This window comes from Aedes aegypti, chromosome 2, assembly GCF_002204515.2.
Source record: "Aedes aegypti strain LVP_AGWG chromosome 2, AaegL5.0 Primary Assembly, whole genome shotgun sequence".
In the NCBI taxonomy this organism is placed as follows: domain Eukaryota; kingdom Metazoa; phylum Arthropoda; class Insecta; order Diptera; family Culicidae; genus Aedes; species Aedes aegypti.
In genome coordinates, this window is record NC_035108.1 from 454740062 (window position 1) to 454764091 (window position 24030).

Sequence of the window (24030 nt, forward strand, 5' to 3'; positions counted from 1 at the left end):
TATTTCACTGTCGCTTAATGCTAGAATCCATCTCCAGTTCATTTTTACTCGACCGTCTGCGTTCATTTTTCCTTCAACATGAGACGTTCATCACCCACTCGCGCACACTTCCCTAGCCTTTCGGAGGTGTCGATTCACACACGCAAAGCTGCTCGACATTTGCATAGGGCATTCGGATCGCGCAGTTCGCCTCGAGTCGAGCACTGCTTCGTTTAGTATACGTGAAACAGCTCGGCTCGGTCGGTGTCGAAGTGGAATCGCTCGTGAGAAATTGCACTGATTATGACGTGTTTTCGGCCGAAATCGGTATCGTAAGTGTACGGAAAGTGCTTCTGAATGTGATTTGCTGCTCCGGGTGGTGAAATTCGCCCATTTCCGGTTCGGTTTCGGAGGAAATTCCGCCCCAGAAAAGTGGTCGCCGTCGAGATCTTTTTTCTTCGTTCGACGGGTTTCCTTTCGCGAGAGTGACGTTTCTTGTTGGATCCGTTTCTCCTCTACTCGGGTGTGTTTTCTGTGGGCTGCTAGATTGTGTATGTGTATGTGTGAATGAGGTGGATTATCACACCAATACTACGAGAAGATTCCGTGAGTGTCGAAACACGGCAGCAGTGATAAAAAGTTTCTGCTTTCGTTGAGTTTGTGGATGTGAGAAACAGCGGAAGGGGGAGGAGAAATAAGTGCTCGAGTTTCGGAGGTGCGGCTGCTTGATATTGTGTTGTTTTGTTTTGATTACAGCTGAAGCAGTGTTGGTGATTTCGATGTAAAGAAGATCAATCTCGTTAACAGTGCAACAACGTAAATCGAGCAGTGTTGAAATTGTGCATTATTTTCTGGAGTTGTTATCAAGAGAGTTTTGTTTTGGGGATGTCGTGATGCAGTTCGGCTGCCATTAATGATTGATATGTGATGCCTTTGAAAAATGGCAACAGTGAATAACCGAAGGGGCGGGGGAACCGGTGAAGGCACCTTATCGAAGCTGTCCTGTTCCCGGTCCTGCTGTGGCGATTTATTTGGATACTTGTTGCGGCTACGGGTCAGTCCGGAGGAGTTGGAGCAGCGCTACAAATCTCGGGAAATCGATAAGTTTCTCGAGAAAGATAAACATGCTTTTAGGAGACAGGTATGGTTCGATACCGTTGAACATGGATAATGATTGCGTTGTGTAGTATTTTGCTTTGTATTTATCCTTTAAAATTATTGGAGAATTATGAATATGATGGTTATACAGTAAGGACCCGATTTTGTCAGCCCCTCGATGAATTTTGGGCTGACAAAATGGGGAACCTGACAAAATCGGGTCATTTTATTTTGTTCCTGTTTTTAATATTTTGACGTTTTATATGGTTACATGGACTTTTAAAAGGGCAATGGACATGGCCGTAGCCAGTTTTTTTTTTTATCAGGGGCTCCCTGCTCCCTTATATTGGTAATATCGATTTTTAACACTTAATAAAAGGCATTGCCATTGCCCCCTCTGGCTACGCCCATGCGTGCTGTAATATAATCTACTCTCCACAACTCGATATTTCATAATGTCATATGCGAGACAAATTTCTCTCCATAACTCGATGGTTTTTTGACTTGCGGTTTGTGGAAATCACTTGGAACCCATGCATGCAATATGGGTATTTTTGGGATGGTGCCGACGAGTAGAAGTTGGAAATCGATGTCCGATTCCTTTTTGGAATCTAAGATGTCGACTTCCGGTATGCGAAATCCCTCCCTCCCCCACGTAACAGCCTTGGTATGGAGAATTTACAGTGACTCAAACTCATATTCGTACTGTAGATGGGCACTGTTTTCGCATCAAGTTGGCAAAAAACAGAAAACTTTTAAATGACACATCGACTTCGGAATTTTTTACATCAATAATGAAGGTGTTGTCTATTGTTTTGGATTTTTGGAAACAAAAATTTGCAGGATGCCTAAATTGATCTGTGCCAAACCCGAACGGTTGATTTTATTAAAGCTCCTATCACCGTAATGATGATTACGAATTAAATTTACCTATTTTGAACATGGTCGTATGGAATGGCCCAAAAAATAACAGGATTGGGATTGGTGATTTCCCATAATTCATATTTTTGAACAGCACCAGTTCGATTTTGGCAACATGCCATGTTTGCAAAATTGAACGGTTTTGTTGCCAAAATTGAACAGTAAAGTTTGTAAAATCGAACGGGCACTGTACGTGCAAATTTCATGTTTTATTCAGTCTTCTAAGAGCATCCTTCTGCTCCAAGATTCAAACAAGCATGCTTTGAATTCATCTCAATGAGCGGGATCGTTTTGAATCCTGATTTTTCAAATCTCAGCATGCGCGATTTTTGCACGGATTCAATCCCAGGATTGAATCTCTGTCATTGAGCTCATGGGCAATCAATCGAATGATTATAAAGTCCTCCTTGACTTGAATGTGAAAGTTAGACATTTCATAAGGGATTAGAACAAATGAAGTCTACCAAACGGGAGGCGGTGTAGAAGGAAGGCAATGAAATTATATCGGTCATTAGAACCGTTTAAGTAGAATCACATATATGAAAATTGGCCCTAGTTGCGGTCAACACCAAAATGGGTAAAAATTGTTAAGTCCAGGATTTGTCCGTCACAACAATTTCTTTACTACTGCTTGACATACTTTAGCAACCTAACAGACTAATACAATAATACAATCTTATGTATACTCTCTGTTTGGAAGCAGGGAGTTCCGTCTACATGAGAGTCGCGTTGCATTCGTGCAGATCAGAAGGCAAACCGATATTGACGGTAGTCTGCAGGCCATATTGCAGATATAGTTCACTAGAACCAACTGTTCATGTTAACGTCTTTCACATTCCAAGTGTTTTGTCGGGCAGGAATTTCCAATTGAAATTGACGGAAATATCAATGCCGACTAGATATTTTCGCCAGCAAACATGAGGCCCATTTAACGAATTGAACAATTTTGGATTGAAAAAAGTCAAAAGATTCGATTGGATGCGGTCCCAATGACCGATGTTTTTATCCTGGCATAGTAGAGACCTGGGGTAATCCTGAATTCCTTATTGTAGACGACTGTTGGTTTATAGTAGGATTTCATTCAGTTCATCCTGGAATTATATCAGATAAATTTCAGCTGCTTTTCCTATGGGAATTACTCCAGACATCCCCCAATTAGGGTTTTAAAGTATTTTTCGTATTACTTACGATCTTGCCTTGAAAGCCATTGGTAACCGAGTGTGTAGCTCGTTGTTTTTAAGTAAATGAATGGACCAAAAAAAAAAACTAACTACTAAGAGAAACAGGAGAAACTTATGTGTTTAATAACATGTAAATACCCGTAACGCGGGTAGATCACCTTTTCGTGGTGCGTTACGGGGTAATATCTACCAACTTGAACCCTAGTCCCATCTTGTTTTCGGGCTAGGGTAATATGTTCTGGTAATTCAAGGATTCGCGATACAAAGTCATTGTTACTGGCAACAGTTTCTGAAAATGAATTCTTATTACTAAACAAATTTTCTAGCTTGATTCGGTTTTGCTGCTAGCATAAAGCCCCTTTTTTCTAGTATTTTTCTGGGACTAAACTAAAAGCGAAACAAGGATGGGACTAGGAGTTCCGTTGCATGGTCAAATATTAGTAGTACCGATTTGGTTTCTCAGAAATTTAATCGATTATGTTTGCTAAGGGGCGCGCCTTTGCTGAGATGTAAATTTCTATAAAGGGTGTAAATAGCGGGACCTTTTCATCATAGTCGATTTGTATCAATATCTGAGGAATCAAAACAATAACTTACAGAAATCGATGCTTCATTACCTATCGATAGAAATGGAGTAATGCGACATGCACTATACACTAAGGATACAGGTAATGCTACAATAGATCTAAATACTGGTCGCAGTGGCGCATCCGAACAAAAAAAAACATGTAAATCCGTTCGATTGCTCAGTAATAACATGCTACACCCTACGTTATCAATGGCTTTTGGGACAAGATCAAAATTAAACGAGAATTTATTCCTCCTAGAAATACATTTATTTTAGGATTCCGGTAGGGATCCTTCCAGTTTTTTTAATTTCTCCAGGAGCTCGGCACCTATTTTTTTTTTGTTTCGTATTGTCAAACTATTTTGGAAAGCTGTGTCCATAATCGGCTGTGGTATTTAAGGAGATGCTTTTTTTTTCTTAGACATTCAGTGTCACTTTATTTATTTATTTCGTCAAGCATAGGTAGACTACATACAATAATTACAATACTTTCTTACATGCTATGGATTACTTCTATTGTTCTTTAGTTGTGTTTTAAGCTGCTCTTTGGACATAGTAATGCCAATGAATTCGCAATGTACATTATACTGACGCATCATACGGTTTATTGGTCCGTTTTGAGCATAATGCGTTCTGCATGATTTTTCTGAAAATAATTTTCTTGTTCTTAAATGCCGAGAGGGTGTGTAGAAGTTTAGTTGAGAAAGAAGTGCAGCGGAGTCTACACGGTTCGAAATAATGTTGTTTATAAAGAGAATCATTGCGAATTCCCGGCGTTGCTTAAGTGTTTCCAAGTTGATGAGCATGCAGCGTGCTTCATACGACGGAAGTGGCAGCACAGTCCAATTCAATTTCCGAAGGGCGTATAAAAGGAATTGCTTCTGTACTGATTCTATGCGTTCTTCGTGTACGACATGATACGGGTTCCATACTAGGTGACAGTATTCCAGAATTGGTCTTACATATGTAGTATACAATAGTTTAATAGTATATGGGTCTTGAAAATTGTTGCTGAACCTCTTAATGAAGCCAAGCATGCTGTTTGCTTTGTTTATTATGGAATTATAATGTTCTACAAAAGTGAGTTTAGTGTCTAGGATTACGCCCAAATCCCTTACAATTTTACACTTCTGCACTACTTGATTTCCTAAAAATACTTCAATTGGTGGTGTTACATATTTTCGACTATTTTCAAATATTTATTATTTCTTTTTTTTGTGGTCTACCTTATTTCTCAGATATTTTCTAAGACTTTCTCTTGATCGTAACAGAAACGAAGGCAGCATCGAACAATATTGCAACTTCTATAATTTTCACAGGGTAGAGCTCTTGAAATACACTGAGTGCTCGTTAAAAGCACATATTTTGTGATTTTCAAACTAGTTGAGCACAAGTAATGCATAGACATATCAAAACCATATGGTCAAATAAAGGCTTAGGCTTGGGGGACTCGATTATAAAATATCAAAGGAAGATTAGATAATTATTGTCGCTTACAGAAGCTTGGAAACAATGCTAAATGACAGTACATTAGAGCACTTCAAAACAACATACTAATGTAAAAATTAAACGTATCCTAATTTGCCAGGTTACCCTATCATTATCGTTATAAACGAGACTTTCAGTCATTTGCTGATTCAATTCGTAGATGTATTCATCAACTACTCCTAGTATTTCCCCATGAATATGACATCTCGAATTCTGATCTTGAGGATGGCGTTTTTTTTATATATTTAAGGGCTCTATACAACGTACACAATCTTCGCCGTCAAATAGAAAAAGTCATCGGCGACGACACAGAAAAAAGAATCGTTTTCGTCACTCGACCAGCGGTGGATGACTATTTACTGCAGTGATCCGTCAAACGAACAAATAATTTTCCTTCGTTCGGGAGCTCTGAGCCGACTAAAAATAATAATTGGGTCGTCGACAGATCCAGACTTTTTTGAAAAAAAAAAAAATAAATCAAAAACAAAACGCAGTCGGAATTGAACAAACAATCTCTTAATCGCCAACTCCAAGCGCATACTAACAAAACTATTGTAGAACTATGAGGAAAACGGGTCCAATTGCCAAGAATTCTGCGATGGCATTCATCGTTTGGCGAATATACAACAAACGCTATGGCGGCATCCACAAATTACGTTACGCTCTAGGGGGTGGACGAGTAGGCTCAAGCGTTACGGCTCACACAAAAATTTTCAATTTTAGCGTTACGTAATAAATGGATGCTGCTTATCTTTTTATGAAAACGAGCAAAAAAATAAGAATAATTCGTTCCATGGCTATTTTGGAAGGAAGATAGTCGTAGATTCTTTCTTCAATGACGTGACGACCTGGCAATTTGGGAACATCCTGATTAAATTAGGTAGGCAAGAGCTGCAATTGTATAGACAATTAAATATTTTTCTGATTTTCTGGAAATTTTTCGAAGATTCAATGAACGTAGCTCTATTAGATATGTGAATGTGGTCTGTTCAACATGAAATGACCTGCTCATTTGCTTCACTAAAAATAACAGGAACTCCTACTCTACTGCCAACTATTAAGCAGGAACCAATACGAGCTTTTTATGAATTCCTTTCAATTTGAATCCAATTCATATCTGGAGAAATCCCTAAATATTTTTTGGAACTATTAATATTTCTTCCAGGCTTACAGTATTGGACAAAACATTTGCAACTTTTTCGATTTTCCATACAAAATGACCAAATTTGATAAACTATATCTCAGTTATTTATGGACCGATTTCAATGAAATTTTCACAGAATATCAGACATAACTTGAATTTTAACATATATTTTTGAGTGATTTTTCCTATCACAAGTTGAAAAGCAGTAACGGTTTGACTAAAGTGAATTTTTTGACGATTTTTTATAATTGACATAATTAAACATATTGAAGGAATAGCTTCATGGTATCTTCAGCAAAGTTGTAGATTTTGACGAGATGAATAAGTTTGCTGAAGACAGTTTTTGTGTAGGGCTATCAGATTTTGAGATAAAAAGTTTTGAATTTTTCGTCGAAAATTGCACTTTAGTCAAACCGTTATTACCTATAAACTCGTGATAGGAAAAATTATTCAAAAATATATGTTAAAATTCAAGTTATATATGATGTTCTTAGAAAATTTCATTCAAATCGGTCCATAAATAACTGAGATCTAGCTCACCAAAGTTGGTCATTTTGTATGGAAAATCGAAAAAGTTGCAAATGTTTTGTCCAATACTGTATATCGTTACATATTCAGTCAAAAATTTATCTACGAATTTCTTCCCTGAAGAATATTTTTACTGCCAACCTTTCGGCATTTAGTCAGAATTAACATTAGTAATTTCTCCAATAGTCTAAGAATTTCTCCGACTATTTGAAATTCTTTCAGAGATTCATCAAGATATCTTGAAAGATTTACCTAGGTACATCTCCTATATATGCTCACAGTAATTTCCTCAGGTGTTCTTCTTGAAATTCATATAAACAAAACTTTATTAACTTTGAACTACTTCACAAATTTTTAAAGGACTTCTAGAAAATATCTGTAGAAGAATTTCCTTCGAAATACCTCTTTAGAACAATGCTTTGACGTGTTTTATTAAAACTCCTGATTGAATCTTAGTAATTCAAGAATCCATCAATGATTTCAGCGTTTTTGTTGGAATTGCTCCCGCAACTCTTAGTTAATTTGAATTCTAAATGGATTTCAGAAGAAGAAATTTGAGAATTATTCTCGCATAACTTATGATCCCGGCTTAAAAGCTATTGGTAACCGAGTGTGTGACTCGTTGTATTTCAGCAAATGAATAGACCAAGATGAAAACCATCCCCACTGTAAGAAAGATAGAGAAGGATCTTCTTTTCATCGAAACATTTTTTACTCAGTAATAACGAGCTACACACTCGATAACCAATGGCTTTTAGGGCGAGATCATAAAATAAGCGAGAATTAGATATTTTTTAAGAAACTCATGTCATCTCGCTGATTATTCTTACATTGAACGAAGCACATTCTCTGGCAGCACTGCTGCTCGAAAAATTGTTTGTGTTGCGCTCGCTACCAACACTATCACACGCTTGCATCAATGAATGAAATGCACAACAATTTTTTCTCACTCGCCCTCATCTCACGGATTGATTCACTCGCCTGCTTCGTGATACTCGTCGACTGCAACCACGACTACCCCAAGGAGGATGTGAGATAAACATTGGATTTTCCCATATCACATTGTTGCTCATAAACCAGAAGTTCGCAAATGATGCCGCTGCATAGATCCGTATGTTCGTTCATCAACATTGACGAGTCGAGCAGCTGAGATGTCCGTCGTTGTGAGTTGCAATCGTTTGCTCGATGAATGTTTATTATGGCAGTCAATCACAGTCAGCCTCCAAACGGAGATAGTCAAAGATACCAAGTCTTGGTATACAGTATGAATATGCGGAGTTTCGAAAGGGAACTTGATCTTTCATTGCACACACACCAACTACTTTCAAACCTCCTATGGGCCTCGTATGGATCGTGCGAAATTGCTCCGAACATGTTCATAATGATGTTTCGTAAATGACAAATACGATCCTTTCGCATCAATTAATGCTATGCTTTACGGAAAATGGATATACATCAATCTGAAACCAAATTTTTTTCGTTTTGCAGGAGAACTTGAACATTATTAAGAGTCGTCTCCACTAACAGCTGACGACTCCGAACTTGTGCAATAGGCCTGTACACATTTTGAAAAGGTTCTCAAATTTTTAAGTCCACAACAGTATTTTGACGGAAATCCTAAAAGAAGTCTCTGGTCCAAATTTCAGCTGATGATGATACCACCATATACCCCTACAAAGGTTTCAGTAAGTTCCATTAAAATTACGAGGTACATCACATCGGTTTTGATTTTTCGACTTCTACCAAATATAAAAAAAAAATCTTATCAAGCACGGTGAAGGTGTACATATTTGCAGATGTCGAACTACATCGTTGAATTTTACAATTTTTTCGCATATCTTTTCAATATCAGATTGTGATATGAGCTCAAAATTTGTTCGTTTCGAGATATGATCATGAAATTCCCGACTGCCCGGGATATTAAGAATCAAACTCAGATCTCCTGGCTCCTTCTCTTAGATTTCTTTTTAGTGTGTTTCTAATCTCTTTTCTCACGCAAAAATGTTTTTTAAAGTTATTTTCAAGACACGAAGTCGCTATCAGCTAAAGCTATCGTTTTGAGCCTAAATAATTATATTTTTCGGTTGTTTTCAGTTATGATAGTCCAAACCCGATTGGATGCACGACTTAGTCTAAATGATGTCAGCTTAAATTAGGAACAGTGAATTCTTTTAAGATGCCAGTCAAAGTATTGGTGTGGACTATTAAAAATTTTCCAAAATTTGGACAGGCCTATTGTGCAACGACAACGACAAAAATTTGCGTGCTTATTCGGCTTTCGCAGTGCGTGGAGGCTGGAAACTAAATAACTTTCCTTTATTGCGTTGCGCGGTTGAATAACTTCACATTTCTGTCCCGCTGCGGCTTCGTCGGACGCTATGGTATGATAAACATAAGTTTGTAGATACCTACGCGACGGAATAATGCTGATTTTATTATTAGGCAAAGTGACTAATTAAAAATACACGCTCTCCTCGCGGTGGATGACGTCTCCAGCTCGCTGAGTCCGTTTTGCTTTGTTATTATCATGCACAGTGTGTCGTACAAAGCGATGTGGTGTCTTCTTGTTGGACGGTCAGTCGAAGCTCGAATCAGCAACAGGGCACGATCATCATATCTAGCATAAAATGTGATAGGGGTCTAACTGCCAAACGTAAACATCGAGAAATTCATGTCTCGAAACATTTCTAGTAGCATGCAAGTTTTCAAGCGTTTGCACTAATTATATGTTAAGATTGATTCAAGTTGAAGTCACATTGAACAAGAAATCATGAAAAATGTAATAAACATACCAAAGGGCCTATTTAAGATATTGTTCTCAATTTAGTTTCTTTGCATTCGAGAGAGGCCTAGTTGTTGCTCTGACTTGAAGGGCCTATCTTTGGTAGATCACGGATGATACGAGTTGATAGCAATGCTTTTAATACGAACTGCATAAAATCCCATTAGATTACAATTTCGACTAAAGACATTTTCACACGTTATGCTAGAGCAAGACGATGACTAGGACAGGACGGCGCAGCGAACGCTGATGTGTGTGCGAGAGGCGTTCATATGATGCAAGATCGCGAACAGGAACTAGGCAGACAGGCAGCGTGAGGTGTGTGTATGATGTAAACAAGTTTACTAGGTCATTCGGTGGAGCGATCGGTTTGATTAGGGGTTAAAAGCATATTTTTTGGAATTTTCCTTTTCGCAGTTTAGCAAGGCGGATCTCGGTTATGGATCATAGAAAATTTTGCATTTTTTTTCGTCGAATACAATTTTGCAACATTATGTTAAGACACGGAGTGGAACGATTACAAGCAGTTATGTGGTAAAAGGTTATCAGTTCAGCTGATCAGGTTAAGTTGCAGTAGATTATTGAATGAAATAGCCAAAGTAGAATCAATTATCAAGGACAGAGTGGCATCATGGAATAATAACTCATAGTCATAGATTGGCCACAATTCGATATATTGAAAACGTCACTACATTTCTGGGTTTTCTGATGAATCTGATCAGCGCTTGTCGTTATTCCGGAAATCGTGTGACGTGAGCAGCCCAATGCATCCTACCGGGTTTTGTTAGTTTAACATTTTTTGTAGCTAGATTAGAGTGGTAACGTCCGCTTCTATAAAGCATGGGTTCGTCCATTAGTTACGTAAGGGCTTATTTAGGGAGCGGAGATTTTTATTTTCCATTGCGCTTTTCAGGTTATGTTTGCAGGGTTGGTAGGAAGTCACTTTTTAGTGACTTGGTCACTTTTCTCGACCTGATCACTTTAAAGTCACTATTTCCAACAAAAAGTCACTAAAGTCACTTTTTCCGTGATTGATGGTCATGAAATTTAAGGCTGGGTCAAATTTTCAAATACAAACTAAAAGAAATAGATATTTGTTATTATAAAGTTGTACAAGTGTCAAAAAAAATAGGCTCTCCCGGCTAACTTTCTGGAAGAAATCAAGTGAATATTATGTAGACATTTACAACGGAAAATGTAAAAAATTCCTGGTAAAAGTTTTGGAAAAGATTCTGGCAAAACTTAGAAAGCAACTTTGGGATGAATTTATCCGAAATGTATTATTGCTGTTTGCATTTGAGGTGCAAATCTTGACTAACTGTGCTTCAAATGCGGTAAGGCGAAACAGTCAGAGGACACATAGCAACAGTCATCGATATCACCGCCTACCTAGCAAAGAAAAGCAAACTTTGACACCGCATTGCTTGTGAAAAATCTTTCAAACGCACACAGCAATACATTTTGGAAAACGTGGACCAATATCTGATCTGAGTCATCTACGGCTTTAGAAGAAATACTAAACCAGCTTTCTGAAAGAACATCATCAAATCATCATCAGAAATTACATTAGGAACCAAACAAATAAACAATACAATTTTCCATTGATGAACCCTTGTAACTGTTTTTTTTTATACGGCTTTAGACAACTATTTCTATACAAAAAACACGATTCTATGATGAATGATTGAAAATTGTTGGACGATAATAATTAATCAATAGTGATATTAGTGACTATTCCCTAACGTCAAATCCACTGCCCATAATTGCACATTTGTCATTTTTGACTATTTCGAGCTAATACCGTGGAGAATCATCAAATGATAAACGCCTCCGAAATCTGTGAGATCGTTCTAGAAAACTCGAAAAACAATACCAATAACCGCTTTTGAGTTATTGGTTTTTTTTTTAGAATTTTTTGTGTGTTCCCATACTGCCATGAAATTCACACTTTGTATTCCATTTACTCATTGCCTACTTTTATCGAATATTACAATTATGCAGTTATGAGTTCAGTCCATCTGCTCATAAATTTCAGAAACAAATATGCGATTTCTGTCGTTAATTTTTGCTTTATAATCGAAGTATGCAAAATTAGTCATTTTTAGGACTTTCGCCAGTAAGTTCAGTTCAAGAATTTAAGATGAATCTAGCATTCAATTTTAGGACTATATGTTCCATTTATTAAATTATGTAGCATTTCAAGTACAACTGTATTCAGGACGTCCTCACGGGCATATTTTCCCAAACTTTCCTCTTGCACGACCCACGTAGCCTCAAGTTCATTTTTCGCGACCCACCAGAGAATAACAGTAAGCCATTCAATAGTTTTTCTACAAGAAACAAGGCTACAGCTTTGAAAAAAGTGTATCAAAAATGAATAAATTAGAGTGTAAGTGTAAAATCTCTGAAATATCGATGGTAACTGAAAATTTGTTGAAGAATATTTCTGCCAATTTATGATTCTTAGAATTTATTGAAGAAAAATTCATCTAACTGAAATTTAGCGTATATCTAATTCTTCGGTAATTTTCGGTTGAGTTTTTGGAAAAATGGTTCAGTCGACTAAAACTATTGAGCATGATAAAAATTATTTGCATACACATTTTTTTTTCTAAATCGACAATAGATTTTTGAGAGAACATATTTTTTTAATGAAGCTTTGAACTAAATCGCCTAGCTCATTCATTCAGATTTTTGGAGAATGTTCCAGTCAACTAAACTGCCCCCAAACGCAAAATTGTCCCATGTTAATAGAAGATCCAACAAACTTGAGACTCACATGCATTTAAGGGCTGTAAATTGCTTTAATATTGCTGACAATTCTGCAAATATTATTGAGTGTATCGATGGGCACATAGAATAATTGGAGAATACATTAGCCAGCTAAAATCATTGACATTTGTTGGAAACCTTAAATATTATTTGGTGTATCGATAAATATTCACAAACGTTTTCAGCAACTAAAATTGTTGGAAATAATTTGAGTATATTTTGGTTTATATATTTTTTTGTTGCTGACTCGCTTTCAAGAATATTCCGTTTTTAACCCGAATTGTCAAGATTCAAAAAATAGATTTTTTGCAAAGCGTTAAAGTAAAAAGAATCCTTCAGAATCTTTAAAATCGATTTGTCAGGACTTGAAAACTTATGCTTCCTCCATTCAAACTTAACTACAGTCAAACCTTATTGAGCCGACTTCTGAAGGGACAATCGACTCATGGAACAGATTTTCTTGGGAAAGTTGTTTGAGAAAACCATCATAAAAACCATGAAATTTTGTTTCTAGTGTGATTCTATGAGTCCATATTGAGTCATAGAATTTTCACTGTAGCTCTCCGCATAATTTTAAATTATTGTGTTGGTTACTAATGAGAAACAATTGATACTGATACTGGCTCACGATTTCCCAGGGGGACGCGACCCACAGTTTGGCAAACTATGCTCCAGGGAATCCCATACAGGGTATCTGGTTAGCTTTCAAAGAAACCCGTGTACAACATAACACGGAAGATTCTAGGAGAATTTAGATACGTTTGGTGCGGGTGTGAATTTTTTTGACCGCAGCGTCTTGTGGAGGTCATAGTAGGCCCAACTTCCACTGATGATGCGCCTCCGTATTTCACGGCCAACGTTATTGTCAGCCGTCAGCAAGGATCCAAGGTAGACGAACTCGTCGACCACATCGAACGTATCCCCGTCTATCGTAACACTGCTACCTAGGCGAGCCTTGTCGCGCTCGGCCCCACCAGCTAACATGTACTTTGACTTGGCCGCATTCACCACCAGTCCAAACCTTTGCTGCCTCGCGTTTAAGGCTGGTGTACAGGTCTGCCACCTTTTCAGATGTTCGTCCGACAATGTCCATATCATCCGCGAAGCAAACAAATTAACTGGATCTCGTAAAAATCGTACCCCGGCTCTCCACACTCTCTAGCGCAATATTGAAAAACAGGCACGAAAGTCCATCACCTTGTCGTAGACCCCGGTGGGATCCAAACGAACTGGAATGTTCGCCTGAAACCTTCACTCAATTTTGCACACCTTCCATCGTCGCTCTTATCAGTCTCGTGAGCTTCCCGGGAAAGCTGTAGTCGTCCATGATTTTCCATAGCTCTACGCGGTCGATATTATCGTATGTCTAGTTGATGTTCTATGATGTAATTCTAAGATAAACTCGTACAGTGTCTTAGGAGTATCCCGAGTAACACCCTCAATCAAATTGTTCAAATGGTTCAATGTGAACCCTAAGAAAGTTACTTTATATTTTTCATATACTGCAGTAGATGGATTCAATAGTATGCTAGAAAACTTCCAATCCATTGCTCTGTCCAAAATATATTTATGACCGTATATAAAGCATAACAAATCCACAATACAGTTGAGAAGAAGAAGAATAGAGTACGGTCGAACAAAAGACCTTACTGAAATACTCAATGTTTCTAGAAAAACTATAGACGTTGAAAAAGAAAAAATGCCACACAGTGAACCTTAAACATCTTGTTCTTCTTTCTGGCGTTACGTCCCAACTGGGACAAAGCCTGCTTCTCAGATTAGTGTTCTTATGAGCACTTCCACAGTTATTATCTGAGAGCTTTCTATGCCAATTGACCATTTTTGCATGTGTTTATCGTGTGGCATGTACGAAGATACTCTATGCCCTGGGATATCGAGAAAATTGCGTTTACCGCTACGGCTATCTGGGCCCCCTGAACCTTAAACATATTGGCTACAATTATGCTGCTGCAAAATGCACAAACTTGTATCGATATTTTTACTCATTTCTAGTTGAAACTGTTTTAAAATTGATTGTCTTAAGCGAACATTTGCTCTACACACTTAGAAATAATCACAGATATCTGTGAAATTTCACCGAATTCTCAACAGCAGATTTTTCGCTAATCCGTTCGGTGATTTTTTACTTCACCGAACGATCTGTAAATCTTGAAAAATTTCATCTGTCAAAAGCACCGGTGATTTTCTACAGATTTTCTGTGGAATTGTTGATTGCTTTTGGAGGTTTTACTGAGCAGTTTGGTGATATTTTACAGATTTACTGTGATTTTTTTGTTATTCTATTGGCATTTTACCGATTGAATCTGTGTAATTTTACAGAACTTCTGTGAAAAGAGAAGAAGTTTCCTTTTGGATTTTTGATGACTTGGTATTATTGCAATAATTTCGAAGCGCTTGCTGCATTCTAAATATACCTACACAATGAATGGCGCGAACGGGTTAAACGAATTGATTGAAACAAAACACTTAATGATGATTGCGAAATAAAATATTTTTATTCCCTTTTTTACGCATGTGCACCTTAATTTTATTGGGATTTTAAAACATTCCTCACAATTACCATACAAATATTAATCAGCCTCACTTATTTTGGATGCCCATTTTCTAATTTAAAATAGTCACTTGGTTCTTATTCTATTTAACTTTTTCACTCGAAACAGCACCAATTTTGGTTCAAGCCGCGGTTGGCAATAGACAATTGATTTCACAGATTTTCGGTGCAAACAATGAAATATTTCATCTTCACCGAACAGCATGTGAAAATTTTACAGAATTTTGTACTTTTTCTGCTTTACAGAATATTCTGTAAATATTTGACAGTTCTAATCAAAACATTAGTGTTTTACAGAAAAATCCGTAAAAGCGTATTTTACAGTTCAGACTCTGTGGATTATTTCACCGAATTCTGTGTTTTAATCTAAGTGTGTACCGATGGGACAGAGGTCTAAGCTAGTGTGAGGCAAAAGTTCGCTGGCTGAAACACAAAATATCGGTACTCTAATGACAGTTGTGCTACTTTTCCCCGAATGTCGTTTCCCCGAACGCCAGTTCCCTGAATATACCATTTCCCCGAAAAGTTTATGGTATTCAGAAATTTAATAACTTCATACATTTCAGGGTGGTAAACGAACTACTCATATGATATTCGTCCTTCTTTGTTTAAATTTCAAAATTCGCCGACCTCGTCATCTTTAGAAATATGTGTTTAGTTGACGATGATTATATATCACTTTCTTTTGATTGCTTATCGTTCTTTCTAGTACTCCACGCTGTCATTGAAGACTGTTGTTGGTCTGTTTTAACTGCATCACTTCTCGAGGAAACGGGTCTTCTGGGGAAATGTCATTCGAGGAAAAGGATCAGTCGGCGAACTGGTGTTCGTGGAAACGGCGTTCAGGAAGAAACAGCACAGTCCTTATGATAGGCATACCTTATACCAGCTTATGTTTGCAAAGAAATGTACACTAAATTTGCATAAAACAAATTGTCCCAAACAGGTTTAATTGTTATATACCTGAAAAAGGAAATTTTTCGCAAAACTTAGTAAAAAAGTGAAATGTTGGTGACTTGTTTTGCACGATCAGGTAATATGTGGATTCTAGGCAATTTGCAATTATTTACGCGAGATAATATATGAGTCGAAATGCCTCTCTGATTCGAACGTTAGCCTCACTATGCTCTTTATGGATTAAAAATGATTTCCAACCATTTATGCAAAACTAATACACCTCAAATCATCCTTACAATAGGCCTAGAAACGCCTTAGATAGGAAATCAAATAATTGTTTAATTTGTTCCCAGCAATGAAAGCTCGACTTAAAACTACAACTTTCACGCTTAAAAACAACAAATAGCCATATTTTTTCCAAATCCTTATCTATTTCTATATTTAGAGTGAAACTCGCTTACTTGAATAGTATTCTAACCACCATGACATTTATAACATTTGTTTTCAAATTAAATTAAAAAATTTCTTGCCCCACTCGTAACAAAATGTCTGGTTCATAAGAATTACAACCAATTTCTCAAAATAACTATAAACTCTATAAAATGACTTAAGATAGGCAACTTATTTCGATAAAATTTCTAAAATAGTTCAACCTTATCGCTGTGCAAGCAATAAACGTAGCCTTCAGTCTCTAAATTGATGGATTCACGAAAGTATACTTCTTTACAGCAAGCGAATTTGTACGGTAATTTCAGCCAGCTATTCAAATCATTCACTCAGTCAACAAAGCCCCGTATCCCAAACACAAAGGAAGCGAAACAATTTCGGCTCCACCTTGGTCAATTTTAACACCCATTTAACTCGATCCGTGTCCGAGCCAGCGACCTCTCATTATATTAGCTCGCCCAACCAGAGCTTGAACCCATTCATAGCGCGCCTATCAAGGGTGAAAGGATTCCCAATCGATACGATATGCGCGCAAATTGTGTGCATCAAAAGGGGCTTTCAGGTAAATTCAACAACACTCTTTCTCAAATATGGCAGAGTCCTCGTCGTCAATGTCTTAGAGCAGTGGTTTCCAACCTTTTTGAAGGTGTGACCCCTCTTAAAAGTTTCACAAACATCTCATGGAGCTCTAAAAATGCCTAATCAACTTACTCAGGATTTCGAAAGCATTCTCAATCAAGAGAACGTTTTGCAAAATTCTTGGGGGACTGATTTGGAAGAAGTGAGAGCTATTGCAATTACTAGAGAATTCGAAAATATGAAAGCCATGGTGATTATGAAATTTTCTACATCCTCATCAAGAAACTTCCAGAGAGTAGCTTATTGTTGGTTGATATATTTAGCAAACATTTTCAGTTGGCATATTTTCCTGACAAATGGAAAAACGCTAAGGTTGTACCAATTTTAAAACCAGACAAAAATCCTACAGAAGCTTCCAGCCATCTCCAATCAGCTTACTTTCCTCCATCAGTAATTTTTTTTTTGAAAAGGTCAAAATTCAGTTTTTGCCAATGAACAGTTCGGATTCCGACATGTACATTCGACCACTCATCAACTTTTACGTGTAACAATTTTGATTCGTTCCAACAAATCTAAAAGCTGCTGTACTGGTTTTGCTCTTCTAGACATAGAAATAGCATTCGACAGTGTTTGGCATGATGGCTTTATTGTAAAATTTAAAAAAAAAAAATTTCCCATATACATTGTTAGAATAATTTCAAAGTTATCTGTCAAATCGTACACATCAGGTTAATTATCAGAACTCCAGATCTGAAAGACTTCCTGTAAGAGTTAGTATTCCTTAAGACAGCATTTTGGGACCAATATTATACAACATTTTCACATCTGGCCTACCTCAGTTACCTCAGGGATGTAATAAATCTTTGTTTGCGGATGAGACAGGCCTCTCCACCAAAGGATGAAGCCTGCAAGTTTGGATATTTTTTTCTTGGAAGTTTCTCCTAATGCTTTCAAAGCTCAACTAATAATATTTCCACATTAACCAATAACTCTTTATTTGAAACCGTCAAGTAGACATGTTGTCACAATGAAAGGACTTTTAGGACTTTTTCCAACTATTGTATGGAGAGGAACCACTGTGCACCGCCAGTTAGGAAACCCTGTCGTAGAGGTTCGCACTAACCCCACTAGTGACCGACTTTCGTTCCGCGCAATTGGTTCATTAGCTATCCATTAGCACCCCATTTATCATCGGCACACACCGCGAACTAGTATGAAGAGTGTACGGGCAGCAACACTATCAGGCAACTGAGCGTTGATCGATTTAAAAATCTGCTCGAAAGTGATGCCCGCCTCGTGTTGCTCTCTCTCTCTCTGCGTAGATTTTGGAATGCGTGAACATCGGACACCAAGACTGTCTATTGAAGCTCGAGGCTCGAGTTCAAAACCTGGACGTGATAATTGGTAGAGATCATGGAACCAGAGCAAATGTAGGGTGTATTCGCAACACTTTGCTAATAGATTCAATGGAACCGAGGCGAGTGAGCAGTGAAAGTGAAGTGATTGATTGACAAGTAGGAAGAAAATTTTCGGACGACGGTTGAGTACGAACAATGAACTATGGCTTGCTGTTGTTCTCAAATGCTGTGAATGAGCAATGCTCGAAGATTGCTATTAATATTGTATATGCAGGACTGGTAACAGCTCTCTGTTTAAAGACTCGGTCATATTTTTGTTGACAATCTCTATTTCAAATGGAAATTCTCTAAAAGTAAAAAAAAAGTGCAAAATGCTAGAGACTGCATGGAAAACATCACAGACTCTTAGCTGATTATTCTTCAGAAATATCTTTTCATATTCCTCCAGAAACAGCTTCAGGAAGATCTTGTGAATAACATCACCGAAGAACTAACCTTTGGAATCTTGAAAGATCCTTTGAAATTTTCCTCTGACTTAGGAGATCCAGAGTTACGTTACGTTACGGATTATACTCCACAAATTTTCTAGATTTTGAACTATAAGAGGTTTATTTTTTTAAATAAACTCATCAAGAAACAAAGAACATATAATAATAAATCTTCGATCTGTTTAGTGAAATACCTATAATTAAATGATTTACTGAATTTAGTACTATACCATTTAATTCCACTAGAGTTTGTATCATTTGACAGATACGCTTATTTTGACCTCAACTGTAAGGCCGTTTTCAGTGGCGTGTACTTGAAGTCGAGTCTAGTACACGACACTGAAGACGGCCTTACAGTTGAGGTCGAAATACGCGTATCTGTCATCGTATACAGACCCTAGTGGATTTGAATGGTATAGTACTAAATTCTATTCTCATTTATTTAAAAAAAAAGTTAGGCAAATTTAGTGTGTTTTTCAACATATAGAAAGTATGTTAACTAGATGATGATTAATAAGTAATCATTCATACATTCAACCTCCACATCTCATCTCGCAATTTCAAAGCAACATGTACTTCTTTCATCGGCAGTAATTGACTGTTTCCTTATCAGTCTCAATTTCGCTCAAAAGAGTTGAGAGACCTTCGGCTTTACCCCGAAGATCATCACTCATTCGCTGTTTGCCGAGTTGCGTACGCGCGCCAAATTGATAGATGACAAATGCGTTTCTGCTGATCGCTGACTGCCTCAAGGTCTTTCGATGTGTGCACGTATAATCTTTTTTATCGGAGCCACGTCGAACAATCTTAGCAATCTCGGAAAGCGTCTTCACGATCATTATCGTCTACCGCACCATGATCGACAATGGCTTCGAAGAGACAGTGGCATCGACTGACATTGACCCACACTGCTCCTCTGGTATGGAATGCTTTTTGCTCATCTTTCACCCGCTTTCTCGCGCGCACATGGAGCCATAAAACACCACTAAGAGAGTGGTTGTTAGGGTGTCCCAGAAAAAAAATCAATGTTCGCACATGTTCTTATTTATGGCAATTAATATTTAAAAATTAATCAAATGAAAATTCGAATGAAAAATTTAGTACTATACCGTCAAGCTACCATTCACCGTGCATTTAAAAAAAATTTGCACTTCAATAAATTGTATAACTTTGCCAAATAATTTAATGCGTACTAAAATACCACTACGTAGCGTGCAATTATATAATAATTCAGGAAAAAATATAAAACTAGTGTTGGATAACAAAAAATACTCTAAAAATATGTTTGAAAATGTAATGTTAAGGTCGCCTCGTACCGTGCTATGTCACCATTTACCGTGCACACCAGTGCACCATTCACCGTGCATATAGTTTTCGTCATGATTTAATTTTGTATCTTGAAGAAACGTTGGTAATGGAGCAGCTATGTTGCTAGTAGTGTGCGCACTGATTTTTAAGAGTATTAAAATCTTCATTTATAATAAAAAACATAAAAAGTTGAAAAATTAACTAAATAAATAATGTTTCATTAAAATCGTTATAGGAGGTTTGACTGTATTGTCCAAATCATTTCATATTCACTCAAACACTCAATATGAAGTTTTTTAATCACAACATAACAATAAATCTAATATAACCGAATAATTTCAAGCTTTTTACGGTAATGCACGGTAATGGGAACCATACATATTGAAAAGGGTCCATTTACCGTGCATTTGGGTTTTGACTGAAACACAATAAAAAATTATAAATTGCATAAAATTTCATTGCTCATACGATGAAATACATCTAACTAGTAGTATCCACAGTGTAAACTTGTGGAAATTTTGAAAAATTTCATACTCTTACGTTAAAAATGAAAAATGGTAATTTTTGGCGTTTCTACTAAGAGTGTTGAAAAATCTCATTATCAAACAGAATTCACATGATTTTGACTACATAAACTAGGTTTTTCAAAATGCTTTGTGACAAAAACTACTTCATTTTATCAGTTTTATCTTATTTTGCTGACAAAAGAATAATTTGTGAAAATTGTATGAATATTCTGTAGGAATTTGTATATGTGCACGGTGAATGGAGCCCGCACGGTGACTGGTGACTTAACGGTACCATTTTATTCCGCTAGAGTTTGAATGTTTTGACAAATACGCGCATTTCGAGTCTAGTACACGACACTGAAGACGGCCTTACAGTTGAGGTCAAAATACGCGTGTGTGTAAGGATATAAACTGTAGCGGAATTGAATGGTTTAGTACTAAATTCGGTTTTTCTACCACGTCTTATCGAAAATTGATGTTTTCTAGTACACCCTAGTGGTTCTATGCTTCTTGAGACAACAAGGGGCATCTCGTGAGGTCGACCCTATCGCTTTTCTCCCTTTCTCGCCGGTACACCTTGTAAACAATGTTAATTACGCCAAACGGGAATCCGCCAGCCTACCCGTCCCTCACCCAAGGCCTCGCCACGATCTTCGCAATGCCGATTGGCAAAGTCCGCGTGGAAGAGGAGTCAGCTTTATTGAAAGTTGGATTATGGATGCTGAAAGAGCAAATACCGCCGCGGGTAATTTGCGATCATTTGTACTAGAATGTTCATGATCAAACAGGCCCCGTGTGTCACGGGATAGGAATTTTCACTTTCTTAGGGAAATTGTAGAAAAGTGGCAGTTGTCGGCACTTTCGGTGTCTTTTCAGGGCATTCGTTCTTGCGGATAGCGGTGGAGTAGACGGTCTCTTTGTTTGAGTATGGTTTCACTTACCGATGATAGAGGAGTTTATGTATTCTTTTACTTTTATTTTCTTCCTACCATTTCATGAGTAACAAATTCGCGAAGGGTGAAAAGCCACATCAATAATGATAAATAATTATACAGTTAACTCTCCCTTACTCAATATTCCGTATCTCGATATCGAGTTAGATAACCATAGTAAAAGTTGGTTTTCATGGCTACCTCGATGGTCCCTTGGATCGCATTTGCACTGGGTTTGTGTTCTATAACTCGATACCTCCCTTACTCGATGGTCCCTTCAATATCGAGTTATGGAGAGCTAACTGTAATATGCCTACCTACTGGATGCAGTAGAAATTGTTGGAAGAATGCAAGAATTATTGGAAAAGAAGCATTTATTAGGTAATCCTTGAATATATTTTTGGAAGGAGTCTTTGCAAAAACTCAAAAAAATCGTGACGGTATTTCCACAAAAACCTTCAAATCTCAAAATTCCTTAAATTAATATTCATGTTCCTTTTGATAATCTTGTATAAACAGCTTTCATGAACAAAGCTTGGTGTGAACTTCGATCCAATCATAAACATAAATACAAATGAAAATCAAATATCAAGTCGAGTCTAGTACACGACACTGAAGTCGGCCTTACAGTTGAGGTCGAAATTCGCGTATCTGTCAGAGGATACAAACTCTAGTGGAATTAAATGGTATAGTACTAAATTTGTTTTTTTTCATCTACTTATGAATATGAAAACTATGAATATCGCTATTTCTGATCAAAATTTGAATGTAAACCTAACGAGAAATCGCGCTCATACCGGGCTGGTAGTTGTTCTGTTTGTAGAGGCTTGGTATACTTGCAGTCTCTTTAAAGTCTCTATTTTCAAAGAATGGTATCTAAAGTCTCAATTATGTAGTTAACTCTGATGCAAATTTCTACAGGCTTCAGAAAAATCTTCAGAAACTATTACGCGACTATTCAACTGATTTTTTGAAAAGTTCTTCTCAGATTCCTTGAGAAAAAACTTCAGGAATTATCCTAGTGATTTGTACAGAAATTTCGTCTGGTATTATCAGGACTCCTACAGGGATCTCACCAAAAAATTTCTAGTGATACTTCTACCAAAATTCTTCTGCAATTTTTGAATGGATGCTCAGAGGTATTCCTCCAAAATTAACTCCAGGAAATCCTTTAGTACTCCAACGCTACTATTATTTTTTTCAAAGACTATCCTGAATTTTCCTACAGGTACTGTCTCACTAATCCTTCAACCGAATACTCTAGTTATTGCTTTGGGAGATCTTCCAAAGGTTCCTACAGAAATTCTTCCAAGAAAATCCACAAAGTTTTATTCCAGATGTTTTAAATAAGTTCGTTCAGTGTTATCATCTAAAAAGCCCTACCAGAATTCCTACGCCTTTGATCCACTGTTGCTCCCAGCAGTTGCTTCAAAAATTCCTCGATCTAACCCAGAAAATCTATTAGAAATTTTTCCAAGAATTTCTCAATTAATTCGACCTATGATTCTTCATTGAGTTCCTTTTTTCCAGAATGTTGTCCCGTAGTCCTGTAGTTTTTCTGAACTTTTATCAACAAATTACTCGAAAAAATCCTCATAGAATCTTTAAAAGCTTATTTAATGCTCCATACCAGTTTTCCAGCAAAATCTACACTCAATTCTTCAGGAATTCCGTACGATGTTCTTCAACCTCTGCAGAAGTATATGACTTTCTTCAGAAATCCTTTATTCATCAGAATTTCAGGTGATTTCAGAAGTTACACAGAAGTTATAAGATTTTCTTCAAAAACCTCTCACATTTTTTTTTGAAGGGGTTGGTGGCCTAATGACTACCGCTTCTGCCTCATAAGCAGGGCCTCGTGGCCGTGCGGTTAGTGTCGTCAGGCATTTAAGCGCATCGTGTCATGGGGTGAGGGTTTGATTCCGGCTTCAGCCAAAGAAACTTTTCGTCAGAAATGTTTTTCGGCTGTGCCACTGGAGCATGCTTGTCCGTTGTCTAGTTTTAAGTTACAGTCTGTACAGCTAAATAGCTGAAGACGGTGTCCGTGTCTTTAAGAAGGTTCAATCCCAGGCCCGTCCCCGTAGTTGTATCTTTCACTTACTACTGTCGTTCACTCTCTCACTCTCAAAAACTGTTCGTTCATAGCGAACGCTAGAACCAGAGACGGACAAGAAACCGTTTCCATACGCTTCCATTATTCTATCTTTATAGCACGCCTTTCCTTACGCCTGATACATAGGCAGTCTACTAACCAAACAGCAAACCTCTCTGCCATACCTTTCCCCCAACCCATACACTCCCGCATTAACTGGCGTAGATGCAGTCGGACTCCACGGTCTACAGTGGGCCAGTATAAGTGCAACATCAATTCCTCCCCCTTCCATACATTGGTCTGCATTCTGACGTGGCAGGCGCCATTGTTGCCTAATAATAGAAGATCACCAGCACTTATACACTTATGGTGTCTGTTAGTCTCAAG

At 37.4% G+C, this 24030-nt stretch overlaps 1 protein-coding gene across 5 annotated transcripts in view; it reads left to right on the top strand.

Moving 5' to 3' along the window:
* Nucleotides 1–207: 207 nt before the first annotated feature.
* The window catches only part of LOC5570853 (guanine nucleotide-binding protein subunit alpha homolog), a 54893-nt gene continuing 31070 nt past the window's right edge, over nt 208–24030 (top strand). The window contains exons 1-2 of one of the 5 annotated variants that reach the window (XM_001653319.2): nt 208–645; nt 736–1120. In XM_001653319.2, coding sequence (XP_001653369.1) covers nt 920–1120 — 201 coding nt within the window. In that variant the 5' untranslated portion in view covers nt 208–645; nt 736–919. The remainder of the gene's footprint in view (nt 646–735; nt 1121–24030) is intronic. The other 4 variants (XM_021848079.1, XM_021848080.1, XM_021848081.1 and 1 more) reach the window with 4 other exon arrangements.